The 16,962-nt window shown below is 40.5% G+C and overlaps 2 protein-coding genes across 2 annotated transcripts in view; one reads left to right on the forward strand and one right to left on the reverse strand.

Annotated features, from left to right (window-relative positions):
• Positions 1-13,267, reverse strand: part of LOC126100552 (homeobox protein PKNOX1-like) — a 717,569-nt gene extending 704,302 nt beyond the window's left edge. The window contains exon 1 of the mRNA XM_049911170.1: positions 12,409-13,267. The gene's annotated coding sequence lies outside the window, so the exon portion shown is untranslated. The remainder of the gene's footprint in view (positions 1-12,408) is intronic.
• A 194-nt stretch (positions 13,268-13,461) lies between these two features.
• The window catches only part of LOC126100555 (platelet-activating factor acetylhydrolase IB subunit alpha1), a 45,387-nt gene continuing 41,886 nt past the window's right edge, over positions 13,462-16,962 (forward strand). The window contains exons 1-2 of the mRNA XM_049911173.1: positions 13,462-13,667; positions 13,811-14,017. Coding sequence (XP_049767130.1) covers positions 13,602-13,667; positions 13,811-14,017 — 273 coding nt within the window. The 5' untranslated portion in view covers positions 13,462-13,601. The remainder of the gene's footprint in view (positions 13,668-13,810; positions 14,018-16,962) is intronic.

The raw sequence follows: 16,962 nt of genomic DNA on the forward strand, positions 1-16,962 counted from the left end.
AAAGGATATTGCGGAGACATGGCTTAGCCACAGCCTGGGGGAGGTTTCCAGAATGAGAATTTCACTCTGCAGCGGAGTGTGCGCTTATATGAAACTTCCTGGCAGATTAAAACTGTGTGCCGGACCGAGACTCGAACTCAGGACCTTTGCCTTTCGCGGGCATGTGCTCTACCAGTTCATATCAACGCACACTCCGCTGCAGAGTGAAAATCTCATCCTGGAAACATCCCCCAGGCTGTGGCTTAGCCATGTCTCCGCAATATCAAATGGTTCAAATGGCTCTGAGCACTATGGGACTTAACATCTGAGGTCATCAGTCCCCTAGAACTTAGAACTACTTAAACCTAACTAACCTAAGGACATCACACACATCCATGCCCGAGGCAGGATTCGAACCTGCGACCGTAGCAGTCGCGCGGTTCCGGACTGCAGCGCCTAAACCGCGTGGCCACCGCGGTCGGCCTCCGCAATATCCTTTCTTTCAGGAGTGCTAGTTCTGCAAGGTTCGCAGGAGAGCTTCTGTAAAGTTTGGAAGGTAGGAGGCGAAGTACTGGCAGAAGTAAAGCTGTGAGGACGGAGCGTGAGCCGTGCTTGGGTAGCTCAGTTGGTAGTGCACTTGCCCGCGAAAGGCAAAGGTCCCGAGTTCAAGTCTCGGTCCGGCACACGGTTTTAATCTGCCAGGAAGTTTCATATCAGCGCACACTCCACTGCAGAGTGAAAATCTCATTCTGGATTTCCTGCATTGTCTCTGGTCCAGGGAATGGTTCAAAATGAGAGGGAAATACACACATGAAAACATGTTAAAGAAAATGTTACACTCGGAACCCGATGATTACACGAACTTTCTCCGAGCGGAAAGTGAAAATTTTAACAACTTGTTTAGCATTACTTCGCCCTCACATCGAAAAAGTATACGAGAAAGTATGTGAAAATTTATTTTCTTCTGCTTAGGCCTCTAATGGACAGTGCGTTACAATACTACAGCGTGGGAACATGTAGCCTACATCATCCGAGGAAGGACCGGAAAACTTAACTTTTTTAAATTTTTTTATTTTCAGTCAGTCAACATCTCTCTCAAATGCCGCTCTATGTTTGACAAACACGTCAAACAGCAAGGAACACCTATTTACCAAACATAGTAAAGTTTGACAAAATGTCTGATGTGCACGAGATCCTTAAACGAGTAAAGGCTCACCAGGGCGCGACGTTAACTGCGTCGTGTGGCATACCGCACCACTGCCAGATGAATGCTGTGTGTTCCACTTTTTGTCATGCGCCAGTTTCGAATGTTTGTGCGGTTTTCTCTGTATCTAGGAAAATGAGACAAAATTCTAAAGTTCAGTATTTATTTTTGTGTTTTTACGATCACAGCAGTGCTGAATGCGATAACAGGAATGCTCAAAATAAGCTGAATGCGATAACAGGAATGGCTCAAAAAATGGTTCAAATGGCTCTCAGCACTATGGGACTTAACATCTTAGGTCATCAGTCCCCTAGAACTTAGAACTACTTAAACCTAACTAACCTAAGCACATCACACACATCCATGCCCGAGGCAGGATTCGAACCTGCGACCGTAGCAGTCACGCGGTTCCGGACTGAAGCGCCTAGAACCGCACGGCCACCGCGGCCGGCGGTAACAGGAATGCTCAAAATAAAAGTGCGGGAAAGAATTTCTAGTGAAATACCAGACAGAGTCAGTAACTGGAATTCGTTCGTTTGTGGAAGAAAATGAAGATACGTAACTAAACAGAGCTGCGTATGGTGGCTTTCTGCAAATGTCTAAAAATCACCTCACGGATTTGCCGAATCCAATGTAATACCGGATCCTTTCGGGATATAGCTAGATACATATTTTGTTCTGTAAAGACAATGCTCCACTTGGGCTAAGAAAGAAACTACAGAGCAGATTAATCAATTTCACAGCACTGTTTGTACGTTGCTTGAGTTCTCAATAGAGTGGGTTACATTGTGCTTCAGACATGACTCAGAAATAAACTATCATAAATCCGTATAAAGTTATGAAGCAAACAAACAGCTTGGACTATCACATCGATTTTACTCATGTCAGAGTTTATGGAAATAACCAACACCCAGATCTTCGATGGAAGCAAACCATCTGCATCCGAAAACAGGTAGCAAGATGACTGGAATTATAAAATGTTGTTGCTGGTTTGGCACGAGCTTTAACCTTGACGTACTTTCCTTCGAAGCTGTCAATATAGCCCGGTAGATTCCATACTTCTAACGATTAGCTGTATCTTCCAGAATTATTGATTTGGTACTGTTAAATATTCGAATGCACGCTGCTGAGGTTATATTGCCTTTGACGTGTCAGCCGCAATTCTTTGAATGGTCGTGTGTCAACAGAAAAAATAAAAGTAAAGCAGAATACAAATTCAAAACTTTGAGCATTTGAAAAGCTGACAAAGCGAACCCACCATAGGTCGCTCTCTCTAACACAGTCGGAACTTCGTCTGGAGCCGCGCAGTCTTAGACGCCTTGCCACGGTTCGCGCGGCTCCCCCTGTCGGAGGGAAGTTAAGTTAGATTAAGTAGTGAGTAAGCCTAGCGACCGATGACCTCAGCAGTTTGGTCCCGTAGGACCTTACCACAAATTAAAAAATTTCGTTAAGGTAAAAATAAAGAGACACCTATTTTGATTAAGCGCCGACAGCCAATACTTAAAAATAAATAAATAAAATGACGGTCAAAGTTTCAGCACCACTACATCAGGCCACTTGCGCCACACAGTAAGTCGACAGCGTAGTGGTTATAAGCACAGTTTCCAATTTTTGCGCCCTGCGTTCGAATTAAATCTTTAGTTCCTTTTTTTTTGTCCAGAATGGATGCAACAGAAACATTTTTTGTGGCACAGGGAAATACAATGAAATTATCGACAAAAGAAATAAACATTTCAGTCTTATTAAAAATAGATTTCACCGTCACAATTTATATACAATTTACAGTAATTGAAAATGAAACACGCGAACTCTAGTCTCTGAATTTTTGCTTCAAATTTTACGCTTATACTTCAAGAGTACCAGTGCATTCCCTCCAGAAACAAAACACTCAAAAGCATAAAAATTCTGAGCACCAAGAGCAACGTGTAATGGTCCATGTACCACAATCATATTTCTTGGTAAACCAACCTTGTTAATGCTGCTAAATACCAAGAGATCTGGCGATAGTTTTGCGGCAAACAACCATGGGTATAGAAGCATTTTCTCGAAAGTTTGCAACTGATTATTGATATCAAGCCATGTATTTTAACTGCATCGCTTCTACTTGCGATTTCCGTTTGCTGTGCGATGGGCAAAGGGCACCTGTCTAAAAAAGCAAACGAGGCAGTGTTGACAGAACGGCTTGTACTTTAGCGGAATTGGTTTTAAGAAAACGTCTGTATTCCGATTTATCGACAAACAACCAACCAGAAACTGACCTATACTATAATTTATGTATGTTATTTCCAATTATTGTTAATAACAATGTTACATAAGATCTGTGGTCATAAAATCTAATTTTAATGAGAACTGAAATACTTCTTTACTCCATAATTCCACTGACTCCACGATGTCACAAAAATATGGATGTCGCATACTTCCGCAACAACAAAGGACAGAGAAAAAGAACAGAAGATTAGATTTGAAAACGAATCGCAAAAAATGGCAATCTGCTATTAACCACTACGCTAACGCTCACCTATACTGATAAAGTAGCGTCGAAACATGTTAACAGTCATTTCTCGAGAACTATTAGGTGTCGGCACCTAAGCCAAAATGGGTGTGCCTTTATTTTCAATCTTCTTTCACCCTGCGAAGTTTCGTCTGTTGTCAGAGGAGTTAAGATGGAACCCCTTGTGAGTTAACATGAGTGGAATGTTTACGGAACAGTGGCACACAAAATTAGTGTCCAGACATCCATGGATGAGATATGAACGGAAAATGAGGACAGCAAAGCAGAAGCAAGAATGCGTAACTCCGTTTTCAAAGGTTCCTTTACAAAGAAAAATCCAGGAGTATTATTTCAATTTCGTTCTCGTACTACTGCAAAGATGAGTGAAACGGATATTAGCGTCACTTTAAAACTGAAAGTTCGAGGGCCAATGGAATGCCTATCACATTATATACCGAATCTGCGACTGGATTAGTCCGTGTTTTAACTATCATCTACGGTAGATCCCTCGAACAAAAAACCGTTCCCAGTAGTTGTAAGGAAGTACATATCACGCTTGTCTACAAGGACGGCAGCAGAAGTGATCCACAAAACTACAGTCCAGAATCTTTGGCATCCATTTATTGTAGAATCTTAGGACATACTCTGAGCTCAAATGTAATGAAGTATCTCGAACAGAAAATAACCTCCTATACGCTAATCAGGACCGGTCCCTAAACATCAATCATATGAAACCCAACTCGACTTTTTTTCACACGACTGAAAAACCATGGATCTAGGCACACTGGAACCGCGCGACTGTTACGGTCGCAGGTTCGAATCCTGCCTCGGGCATGGATGTGTGTGATGTCCTTAGGTTAGTTAGGTTTAAGTAGTTCTAAGTTCTAGGGGACTGATGACCACAGATGTTAAGTCCCATAGTGCTCAGAGCCATTTGAACCTTTTTTTTTAACCACACTGGTACATCTGATTCAGTACCACACCTACGCTTATTATCAAAAGTTGATCGTAATGAATACTAAGCAAAATCTGTGGTTGGATAGAGGACTTTCTGGTAGGGATGACACAGCATATTCTCTTGGATGGAGAGCCATCGACAGATCTATTAAGTCCTCCAGCGAAGTGTTCTGGGACCCTCGATGTATATTGTTAACAAACTTGCAAAAAAATATTAATAGTAACCACATAGTTTTTGTAGATGATGCAGTTATCTGTAATGAAGCACTGTCTAAAAAAAAAGCTGCACAAATATTCTGTCAGCTTTAACAAGATTTCAAAGTGATATATAGATCGACAACGTGTTTTAAACGGCCAGAAATGTAAAATTTTGCACTTCACCAAAGGGAATATCCTAATACTACAATAACATAGAATTGAACCATGCCGCGAAAGGTCATTCACAAAGTATCGGGGCTTGAAACGATAACTCAGAGAATACTGCTGCCACGTTACACTCCTGAAGGGTTCGTGAGGGCAAGATCAGAAAAAACATGCGAGGCGCAAAGTAGCGTTTAGGCAATCATTCTTCCCACATTCTATACATGAACGGAACAGCAAGATTATCTGGTACAGTGGGAAGTATCCCTGCTATGCTGTTTACTGCGGTTTGCAGAACATCGGTGTACTTGTGGGCGCAGAACGAATCGAGAAAGGGGGAAAGTATCGAAAATTTTGATATCGAAAGCAGGTGCATTTGGCAACTACAGGATTACAATTATTGAAATATATGACAAAAAAAAGACCTTCGGCGTGCACACACTTTATTCAATATGTAAACGTTACTGCAGATATTCGGATTTAGGTTATGACATATTCGAGACGTGTGCCATCATTGGGCATGATGTGGCGCAGACGAATAGCGAAATACTGCATGACTCCCTCAAGTATCCGAACATCGATGCTGTCGATGACTTCCTGAATGGCTGTTTTCAGATCAGCAGTGATTTTTGGGTTATTACTGTACACCTAAGTCTTTCATATAGCTCCACAAAAAGGAGTCGCATGTGTTCAGATCAGAAGAATATGACAGCCAATGGAAGCCCATGCCAGTGGCCACTGGATACTCCAGAGTCAGAATGTGGATGGGGTTGGTCTCCGTCTTGCATTAACCACATCTTGTCGAAATCAGGGTGACTTTGGATAACGGGGATGAAATCATCTTCCAAAACCTTCACGTACCGTTCGATAGTCACTATGCCATTAAGAAACATCGCAGCTATTATTCCGTAAATGGACACTGCACACGACACAAGTCACTCATTGTGGGTGAAGAGACTTGTCGATCGCGATATGAGGATTCTCAGATCCCCAAATGCGCCAATTTTGCTTAATGACGAACCCATCCAAATGAAAGTGGGCTTCGTCACTGAACCAAACAATATTCACATCCAAAATTCCTATCATACCCCGCTGACAATGGTGCAGTATGAATGTCCTAACGAAAACCCTTCAGAAGTTATGACGATTTCATTTTTTGTAGTTCAATAATTGTCATACTGCACGTTATTATGAAGAAATTAAAGAGTTTTACAGAAATATGCAAAAACTCGCATATTAATTTGTAAGCGATATTTTTATCTAAGTTTTTGAATGTGAGAACACACATTAACCAAACCAGTTTTCCACTTTTTCACCAACAGAAACATATTGTCGATTGGCACTAAAAAGCAGCAGGTGAAGACATTAAAAAAAAGAGCACTTCTCTGAACAAAAGTTAAACAGTTTTACGATTAAAAAAAGGACAGGCACAGCAAATTACTAAAGATCATCGACTTGCCACTTAATCAACCTAGGTATGGTGACTAAAAGAAGTCGCTGTCTGATGATCGCAAAGTCCCGGATTCGATTCCAGGCCCGGTGGGCGATTTCCTTCGCGCCAGGACGAGTGTTTGTATTGTCCTAAATAATTTCATCTCATCTTCATTGACGCAAAAGTCAAATAGAAAGACTACCACCAGGTGGCCGTACAACCCCACACAGGGTCTCCCCGCCAGTAATACCATACGATCATTTGATTTCACTGATTATATATACATGGTGTTACAAAAAGGCACGGCCAAACTTTCAGGAAACATTCCTCACACACAAATAAAGAAAAGATGTTATGTGGACATGTGTCCGGAAACGCTTACTTTCCATGTTAGAGCTCATTTTATTACTTCTCTTCAAATCACATTAATCATGGAATGGAAACACACAGCAACAGAACGTACCAGCGTGACTTCAAACACTTTGTTACAGGAAATGTTCAAAATGTCCTCCGTTAGCGAGGATAAATGCATCCACCCTCCGTCGCATGGAATCCCTGGTGCGCTGATGCAGCCTGGAGAATGGCGTATTGTATCACAGCCGTCCACAATACGAGCTCTAAGAGTCTCTACATTTGGTGGACATGTGTCCGGAAACGCTTAATTTCCATGTTAGAGCTCATTTTAGTTTCGTCTGTATGTTCATCCACCTACGCTCAATGGAGCACGTTATCATGATTTCATACGGGATACTCTACCTGTGCTGCTAGAACATGTGCCTTTACAAGTACGACATAACAAGTGGTTCATGTACGATGGAGCTCCTGCACATTTCAGTCGAAGTGTTCGTACACTTCTCAACAGATTCGGTGACCGATGGATTGGTAGAGGCGGGCCAATTCCATGGCCTCCACGCTCTCTTGACCTCAACCCTCTTGACTTTCATTTATGGGGGCATTTGAAAGCTCTTGTCTATGCAACCCCGGTACCAAATGTAGAGACTCTTAGAGCTCGTATTGTGGACGGCTGTGATACAATACGCCATTCTCCAGGCTGCATCAGCGCACCAGGGATTCCATGCGACGGAGGGTGGATGCATTTATCCTCGCTAACGGAGGACATTTTGAACATTTCCTGTAACAAAGTGTTTGAAGTCACGCTGGTACGTTCTGTTGCTGTGTGTTTCCATTCCATGATTAATGTGATTTGAAGAGAAGTAATAAAATGAGCTCTAACATGGAAAGTAAGCGTTTCCGGACACATGTCCACATAACATATTTTCTTTCTTTGTGTGTGAGGAATGTTTCCTGAAAGTTTGGCCGTACCTTTTTGTAACACCCTGTATACAACAGTGATGCTTGTGCAGTGTTGGTTTTGCTATCACTTCAGTGTTGGCTGCCAGAGTGCCATTTCAACCCAAAACACGACATTGAAAGGGATACATAATTTCAGAACAACTGGATCTGTGATGTCAAGTACGGCTCGTAGAGGTGATAAAATTGTCAGGATTATAGAAATTTCCATGACAAATAGTCTATATAGAGATTAGTTCATGTCCGTCAATATTATAGTGCTTATGACTCCGCCCCAAAACACACACACCTGTTTGTCACCTTTACACTTAGATCTTTTATAAAACAGTGATTTTTTAACTATGGCAGAATGAGTCACTATGGCAATTTACGTTTGCTAAAAGTGCTGATGTTCTCATTATGAACAAAAATGTACTTTCCTACTTGTCAAGGAAAAAAGATGTTCTGAAATTTGTCACAATTTAATTTTCAAAAACTTGAACTAAGACCTAACACTGCAAACACATCATTACTACATCAACTTAACTGAAGTTTAAAAGAGCATGAGAATGTAACACAGAACTCACTATGTAACATGAAAACTCTGTGCTAGTTCTTGCTGCAATAAGAAGGTGCAACTTACCATTACCCAAGAGAATCAATAACTGTACTGAGAAAATATCTCCTATTTATTCCCAGTTTCAAAATTTAAGGATGTGAAATTGAAATAGCCTGCTTCATGACACCCCCCCCCCCAGCAACTTTCATCACCAAAAATTTTAGCATGTGATTGTTTTCTGTGGGGTTCCTAGAACATTAACATCAAACTATACTCTTTTTTGACCCCAGCCTATGACTCGCGACTGGGGAAGACCTAGAACGACAAGGACACCTGCAATGGATGAGGCAATTCTTCGTGCAGTTGACGATAACCCTAATGTCAGCGTCAGAGAAGTTGCTGCTGTACAAGGTAACGTTGACCACGTCACTGTATGGAGAGTGCTACGAGAGAACCAGTTGTTTCCGTACCATGTACAGCGTGTGCAGGCACTATCAGCAGCTGATTGGCCTCCACGGGTACACTTCTGCGAATGGTTCATCCAACATTGTGTCAATCCTCATTTCAGTGCAAATGTTCTCTTTACGGATGATGCTTCATTCCAACGCGATCAAATTGTAAATTTTCACAATCAACACGTGTGGGCTGACGAGAATGCGCAGGCAATTGTGCAATCACGTCATCAACACAGATTTTCTGTGAACGTTTGGGCAGGCATTGTTGGTGATGTCTTGATTGGGCCCCATGTTCTTCCACCTACGCTCAATGGAGCACGTTATCATGATTTCATACGGGATACACTACCTGTGCTGCTAGAACATGTGCCTTTACAACTACGACACGACATGTGGTTCATGCACGATGGAGCTCCTGCACATTTCAGTCGAAGTGTTCGTACGCTTCTCAGCAACAGATTCGGTGACCGATGGACCAATTCCATGACCTCCACGCTCTCCTGACCTCAACCCTCTTGACTTTCATTTATGGGGGCAGTTGAAAGCTCTTGTCTACGCAACCCTGGTACCAAATGTTGAGACTCTTCGTGCTCGTATTGTGGACGGCTGTGATACAATACGCCATTCTCCAGGGCTGCATCAGCGCATCAGGAATTCCATGCGACGGAGGGTGGATGCATGTATCCTCGCTAACGGAGGACATTTTGAACATTTCTTGTAACAAAGTGTTTGAAGTCACACTGGTACATTCTGTTGCTGTGTATTTCCATTCTATGATTAATGTGATTTGAAGAGAAGTAATAAAATGAGCTCTAACATGGAAAGTAACCGTTTCCGGACACATGTCCACAAAACATATTTTCTTTCTTTGTGTGTGAGGAATGTTTCCTGAAAGTTTGGCCGTACCTTTTTGTAACACCCTGTATAAAGTTACAGAAATACTTTTGGGCGATGCTGCCAACTTGGTTGTCCCATGTGTAATGTGGATATAAAAATGTGTCAATCTGAAGCTAAAAAACTCAAAGGACCAAATGTCTTCTCGGTGAAAAAGCATTTCTATGTACGGGCAACATGCTTTGTTTCACACCAACAGTGTGATCCTTTTAATGCGATTCCTATCGCCAACCCCCGCATGAAATATCTTCCCTACCTCTCTACACGTCTTCCAATTCATAGCGTATGTTCAGCGAAATGAGGTCCGCCACCTTAGCTGAGTGGTCAGCGCGTCTGGCGTCAGGGATCTCGCGTTCGATTCCCAGCTGGTGACTGGGTGTTGTGTTGTCCTTACAATCATTTCGTCGTCATCGACACGCAAGTCGAACAGTAGGGCGTCAACTGAAAAGATAGGCAACGCGGTGGTCTAGCTTTCTCAAGAGGGGGACTCCCATCATCAATGCCATACGATCATTTCATTTCATTTCATTGGTGTCAACACAGTACGAATTTTATTTATTCCACACTTCAACAGAATAAGATTATTCTGAAGAGAATGCACAACGCAATTCTTACGTATCACTTAGTACGCCCGCTGCTCAGTAGTGTACCGGTAAACGCTATGTGGAGGGATGGAGACAAAGATTAACACCGGCAACTCAACATGAAAACGAACCATGAGCTTATCTGTACATAACATTAACGAATAACGAGAAAACAATGCGAAAACTTTGTAAGTATATACCGTTTCACCTTCCAAGAAAGCTACGAAAAACATATCAAATTCCTTTAACTAATCTGCTTTATACTGCTTTGATATCCATCTTGTTTATACACGATTTATGAAGTAACAGAACAGTACTTTTCCTGGAAGAATCTACCCATATTCTCGTTAAATCTACATTATAAATTCTGAATACTATCTAGCTCCTATATAATTCTACCTAGCGCCACGAAAATTATTTTATGGGGTTATCACCACCGAGTGATAAATGCTTTCTTTTATTAAAACCTGTGGGACATCTGAATTGCCAATAAAAAAAAATATGAACTCGGTAGCTGTACGATTACGCAATGATTTTTTCCCCTTGTCTACCATTTATTTAAAGAAAACAAAACGTATGATCACACATGAGCTGCCAGAGAGCTGCGTCATTTCTGTAAAACGAAGTCGACGTACAGACACTGCAACTGTTTTGCAAGGCTTTTCCATTTTTTTTGTTTTTTTTTTTAACCTCATTGAGGTAAACTACAAAGAAACACAATAGCTACGATGAAAGACGAGGGAAATTTTCCATGGCCTTGTTATAAGGAGCCATTCGAAAAATTGGGCTTGTCTAATAAAATATCGAAAAATATGAGGAACGAGAGAGGCGCGCGTATGAAGAGGCGGAACATTTTAGACGTTCCCATCAGAACAACTACTCTGTAAAATACAAACAAAGCGGAAAACTTAAGTGACAAATTGTAATTATTCTTTTACGGCAAGGCATATTTCATACACCACTGATAAGACTTTTAATTCAGCGTTGCCAACAACAAAAACAAGAAACACAATTTTTTACGTGTTACTCATAAAATAATTATGCTGGTTTTGTTTTTAATCAGCAGCGCGTTGGCTCAGTTGCGGTTTGCAGGAAGAGTTGAGAACAAATGGTTATTTGTGTATTATAAACGAAAAGTGTAACATTGTGGATATTCTACATAATCTTGTAGAACATCAATAGTATTATATATTTCACTTATAATTAAGAAACTGTACGAGCAAGAAGCACGGCGGAAAGCTCGCACTCATTTATTATATATTTAGTAACTAGTGTCGAAAGATTATATAACACAGGAAGTAAGGCGATAAAACTACACCTATTTCCGGTGATTAGCAGTCAGTGACTTAATCCTTTCCGTGTAAATAACACGACAGTGCCGATACGAACCACCATTCTACGACCGCTCAGAGTTTATTACGAACGACCCAACAAAAATTCCAGTGCTAGCTACACCCATGTCCATGTCTACTACAGAACATGGAAATAATTACTGCCATTACGATAAAAGTAGGATGCAACCTAAGAGAGCGCGTTGGTTCAGTTGCGGTTTGCAGGAAGAGTTTTCGCCGTTTCGGCGTACCTTCATTTTATTTGGCCTTCAGCAATATAACATTATTTAGCCACGGGCGATCAACACTGCCTCTCCACTCTTCATTTCTATAATCTTACTGCTGGTTTTTCTTACCCAATACGTCCTAGAGTGGACATCTATTACAACAGTAGTGATCATATTAGTTACATGTAACATTCGTATCCGTCATAAACAAGTCCTTGTTTTTGTCCCCGCTCGAGAAGGCCGTACGCACAGCCTGAGGTTTGAAAGTGTGTGGAAAACAATACAAGACAAAGTTGTATTTACACAATTAATAACGCAAAAAATATGTGCATCTTCACAACTAAATATATTCCCATGAAAGATAATGCTAAAGGAACCCCCATCGTCAGCCGCAAAATTTGGCCACGGAAAGTAATGTTTTGATCATGAAGTGAAAACAATGAATCTTTAACAGACATAATGAGAATCCAATAACTGTTTTTAACAAATGAAAATTCATATTTCTTTCCCAAAACAAAAATAATGATTTAGTCCGAATATGTCGAGAACTACTATTTTTATGAGTTTTGTTTGTTTAAGTTATAAGATGATAATTCTGTATTCTATATCACAAACAATGTTTAGAAAATAAGAATGACAACAAACCTTTCAATGTCCAGTTGCAGTCACTGATGGTAGGCGCATCCGAAAATCCCGCCTCGGAATGATTGACGGACGTCAACAAGAAGCACAACAATAACACACGTCAACGCGCAGTCACGCTATAAATACACCACAGCCGGCGCCTTTCGCATGTCAGTACACAGCTTCCAGTCCGCCAAGGCTAAATACCAAACTACAAATAATGTTCGCTCTTTATTTCACTTCTTCTGATGCAGCGTATACTGCTACAGTTACGAGGAGATAAGCTCCCGGGTCTGCAGCACATGCAACTACCGCAGCGAAGCTACGTGGGTGGGTTATTTTTCAAAAATTGCTCGCTGTGCTAAACAACACTACCGACAGTTGAGTGGCAGCTTACCTAGGTGTCACTCTTCGTCATTAATGGCGGTCGTCTCCTCCCAATCTCCTCCGCTGCGCCGCTCTTGTTATGCTGGGGTATTCGGAAATGAGACGGCTTTCACTAACGCTTACAAAACAGAGCGTTTAAAGAATAAACTTGATTTTGTAATCGTAACTCGTTTAGAATTATGATAATATATGTCAGTTTATACTAAAAAAGCGCGTATAACATGAATTTTAAACATTTCTCTTGTTTCAGTTCCGACAGTCTCCGTAAGGCTCACATTGAAGGTCGTCCCCTCTTCAATAACTGTCGGTGAGACAGAGCTGAATTGCCTTTAAAAATAGAACTATCCCTGCAAAAACGTGAAAAATTTCAGCGTGACCTTCGCACACGCTTCATGTATCCAGCTCATTCGAAAACAGAACGTAAAATACGCAGAAATTCATGAAATCCGAGAGACACCATAATAATATTTGGCTACGCCCACTATGACGTAGGGTGCGGAGCTACACATGTTCCGGTCCACACACTGCATTGCTTGACGTAACTCACAGCCTACTATATTTTAGGTTATGTCTTCATTTGTTCAACAACGAAGTTGTTCCATTAACATCGTTACATATGCGTACATTACTATCAACTACAAGAATATGTGACAATTTGTAATTATTCTTTTACGGCAAGGAATATTTCATACACCACTGATCAGACTTTTAATTCAGCGTTGCCAACTGAGAAGAATCCAACATCTTTGGTTAGGAGTACTTGTTTGGGTGCTGCAAGTTCAAAATAACGAAGTATTGAAGCTAGTGGCTGTGAAATAAGTGACAAAATGAGTCGTGCAGCACAAGCAGTGCCTGCGGAAGATATAAACGGAGACGGCAGATGGTTGAGTATGGTAAATAGACAATTGAAGTAGAACCGGCTTAGGTGTTGTATATTGGTTATGTTCCTGTGTGTCAGTAATTATTACATCTGTCATATTATTGTAGTCTGGTTGAGATCGTATTGTGTAAGAGCGTTTTTGTTGCGATATTTCAGCATAATAGGTTCCTCCTAGAGACCAAAGAAAAGGAACCTGAAGTAATATTCATCGGAGATTCAATTATACAAAACCTTGTCAACAGTGAGATGTGGATTAAAGACTTTATACCGCTGCATTCACTTAACTTCGGTATTGGAGGTGATCAAACACAGCATGTTTTGTGGCGGATTAAAAATGGAGAATTAGACCATGTTAGTCCTAAGGTAATCACTCATTTTATCTTTGTATCGGTTGTATGAAATGGTTGTGTTGTCTATTGTGAGGACCTTGTAATGAAAATATTGTGTGTGTGTGTGTGTGTGTGTGTGTGTGTGTGTGTGTGTGTGTGTGTGTTCAAACACAACGTCAACAATAACAACATAACAGGAACTGTGGACATCAATCTTTAATGGTTTTGTTGCAGTTGTCAGTGTACTTGTTAGTAAAATAATCCAAAGAATCCAAGGGGACATTGGTTCACATTCCCATCTGATAAGTACTGTTTGGTTTTAGTTTTACACCAGCCTGTACAACTCAATGCTGTTCTCAGAAGTGTGAAGAATGGTGAACGTTCTTTGTAGGTTCAGGTGTTTCATTTCTGTGAATTATAAGATCTATACTAAGTCCATGGAACAATTTCAAGTCATCATGCACATTCAGTTATCTAGGTATTCCCGCCAGCAAACTGAATTTGCCACTACGGTATTCTCATTCACACTTACAGAAATGTCAAAGATAGCTATGGTAAACATGATGGAAAAAATAATGCAAATGAGGACCCTCTCGCTCTTGTCCAGATTTTTTAAGGGTCTGGAATACTTTCTGTGTGAGAAATTGTATAAAATAATGTTATCCAACATTCAAAATTTATGTGAATGAGTCCTTGGAAGAATGTGTCCTGTTTGGATGCAAAGTTGGCCCCTCCCCTCTTATGCAAGAACTCCTTGTAAGTTGTGGAATTTTTATGATCAACATTTCTCTCTAACTTCTTTCTGGAGATGGTGAATGGTCACCTAACACACACACACATCAGAGATCAGCTGCTGAACATTGATGCTATCGACGTGGCAACTAATTAAGCCCTTAGTAATCACTATTGTGATTATTGTCATACAGTCACGTGTAAATTAATTACCAAATCCCTCATGGATGTTGGTGTTGGGGATGGGGGTGTTCATATTATTATACCTTCAGACATATTAAAAACTTGAAAATATCAGACCAATTGCAAGATAGGTTTCGCCATGATTCTAAGTATGTCTGCAGAACGTGTTCTGTTAACGACAAAGATTACCATGACAAATTTATTGCCTTTGTCAACTCGCAACAAAACTGATCTTCCAAGCTAATTTAGAAGACAGCTAAATAGCAATGTCTGCCAACTCACTCTTCAATCAAAACAACACTGTAGAGAATGGTGAAACTGGTTGAAGCAGAATAGTTGTATTTTGAAGTCCACTATAACCAAATTTTGCTACATTTTCCATCACCTGTGTTCCACATAATAGTATAAAATTTGCAAGGAAGTGTGATTTTGTAGCAGTGTTACATTCATTATCCTCCTTCACACCATAAGTATCTATTTTAGTTGTTATTGTATATTTGTAACTGCATAAAATGGAAGTGTTTCCGCCTTGAAGTTCATTTTGTAACATGTGAAGAAAAAAATCATTAATTTGTATCCACTTATTTGTCCTTTAATCATTTGGCATAATAGTATCAGACGAGTCTGATATATTACAGAAATAATATAAATAATCAATTATTGACAATACAATGTAAACAGATAGATAATAACTCTACTCACCATGCGGCAGCCCAGAAGGAGCCACGGGCTCCAGAAGCTTGTAGAAGTTACGTGTGTGTGTGTGTGTGTGTGTGTGTGTGTGTGTGTGTGTGTGTGTGTGTGTGTGTGTGTGTGTGTGTTTTTTTTTTCTCCTGCTGCTGCTTGGTGAGTAGAAATAATGTATACACATGTAAAAGTATACAAACTAGGATAGGATTAAGCAAGGATGGGTCAGGAAGCTGGTCATGGCCTTATAATTGGAACCATCCTAGCATTCATCTTAGCAGTGTGGGAAAACAATGGAAACTAAAAACAAGGTTGGCCATAGAGTAGATGAGCCCCACTCCTTCCTAATTTGAGTCTGTTTTATTAACAATGCATTAGCCATCTCGTCTGATATATTATTCGAAAATAAAACCACATGTATCTAGTCTACAAGAATGTTACATCATGTGCAATAAGTATAATCATTAGTATAAACTTTGTTATATTGCGCTTAAGAAAAATATAAACAGACTAACACCTACCAAAGCTGTGTATCTGCCACAGCTATTCTTGCACCTGATTCCCTTCTCTGAAGTTGTATATTGCACTGCATCTGAAACAGAGAAAACAGGAAACTGACTGCAGAAATTGTCTTCTGCAAAGACATTCACAGGAAATCTATCAACAGATTAAAAAGTACTCAACAAAAATGGGGGCCTCGTGTTTCTGTAATCTATTTACTTACACTGTAGAAACCTTTCTCGAAAAGAAATGTTTGTAACTCTGCTCTAAAAGCAAATCTCTTCTCCAACCGCTTTATGTGTGGTGGTTGTGCATTGTAAAGAATGACACCAAAGTGGCTCATGTTTTTGACTAAGAGCTGTTCTGTATGGGGGGACCCACAGTTCAAAGTGTTAGAACTGTAGTAATTGCTATAAGTGCGCAGGTCTCCTAGTTTACCTTCTGTCACCAACACACATTTGTACATGTATAATAAAAGTACCGTATTTACTCGAATCTAAGCTGCACTTTTTTTCCGGTTTTTGTAATCCAAAAAACCGCCTGCGGCTTAGAATCGAGGGCAAAGCAAGCGGGAGTTCTGAAAAATGTTGGTGGGTGCCGCCACAACTAACTTCTGCCGTCGAATATATGTAGCGCTACACAGGCATGCTTTGTAGGCACAAAGATAAATACTGGCACCAAAATCTCTGCGTCAGTAAATAAATTAAAAAAAAAGGTGGAATACGATCCTTTTTCCTCCGCCCAGAATTTCGACCACTGCATTTTGGTACATTATCCAACAAAATTCAATACAAATTCTGTATTGTTGATCTTCGAATGTAGCAGCATTTCAATGTACTACGAAAATCCGACTGGCAAGACTGTTTGGGATGTTTG

Source organism: Schistocerca cancellata, chromosome 9 (genome assembly GCF_023864275.1).
Source record: "Schistocerca cancellata isolate TAMUIC-IGC-003103 chromosome 9, iqSchCanc2.1, whole genome shotgun sequence".
Classification (NCBI taxonomy): Eukaryota; Metazoa; Arthropoda; class Insecta; order Orthoptera; family Acrididae; genus Schistocerca; species Schistocerca cancellata.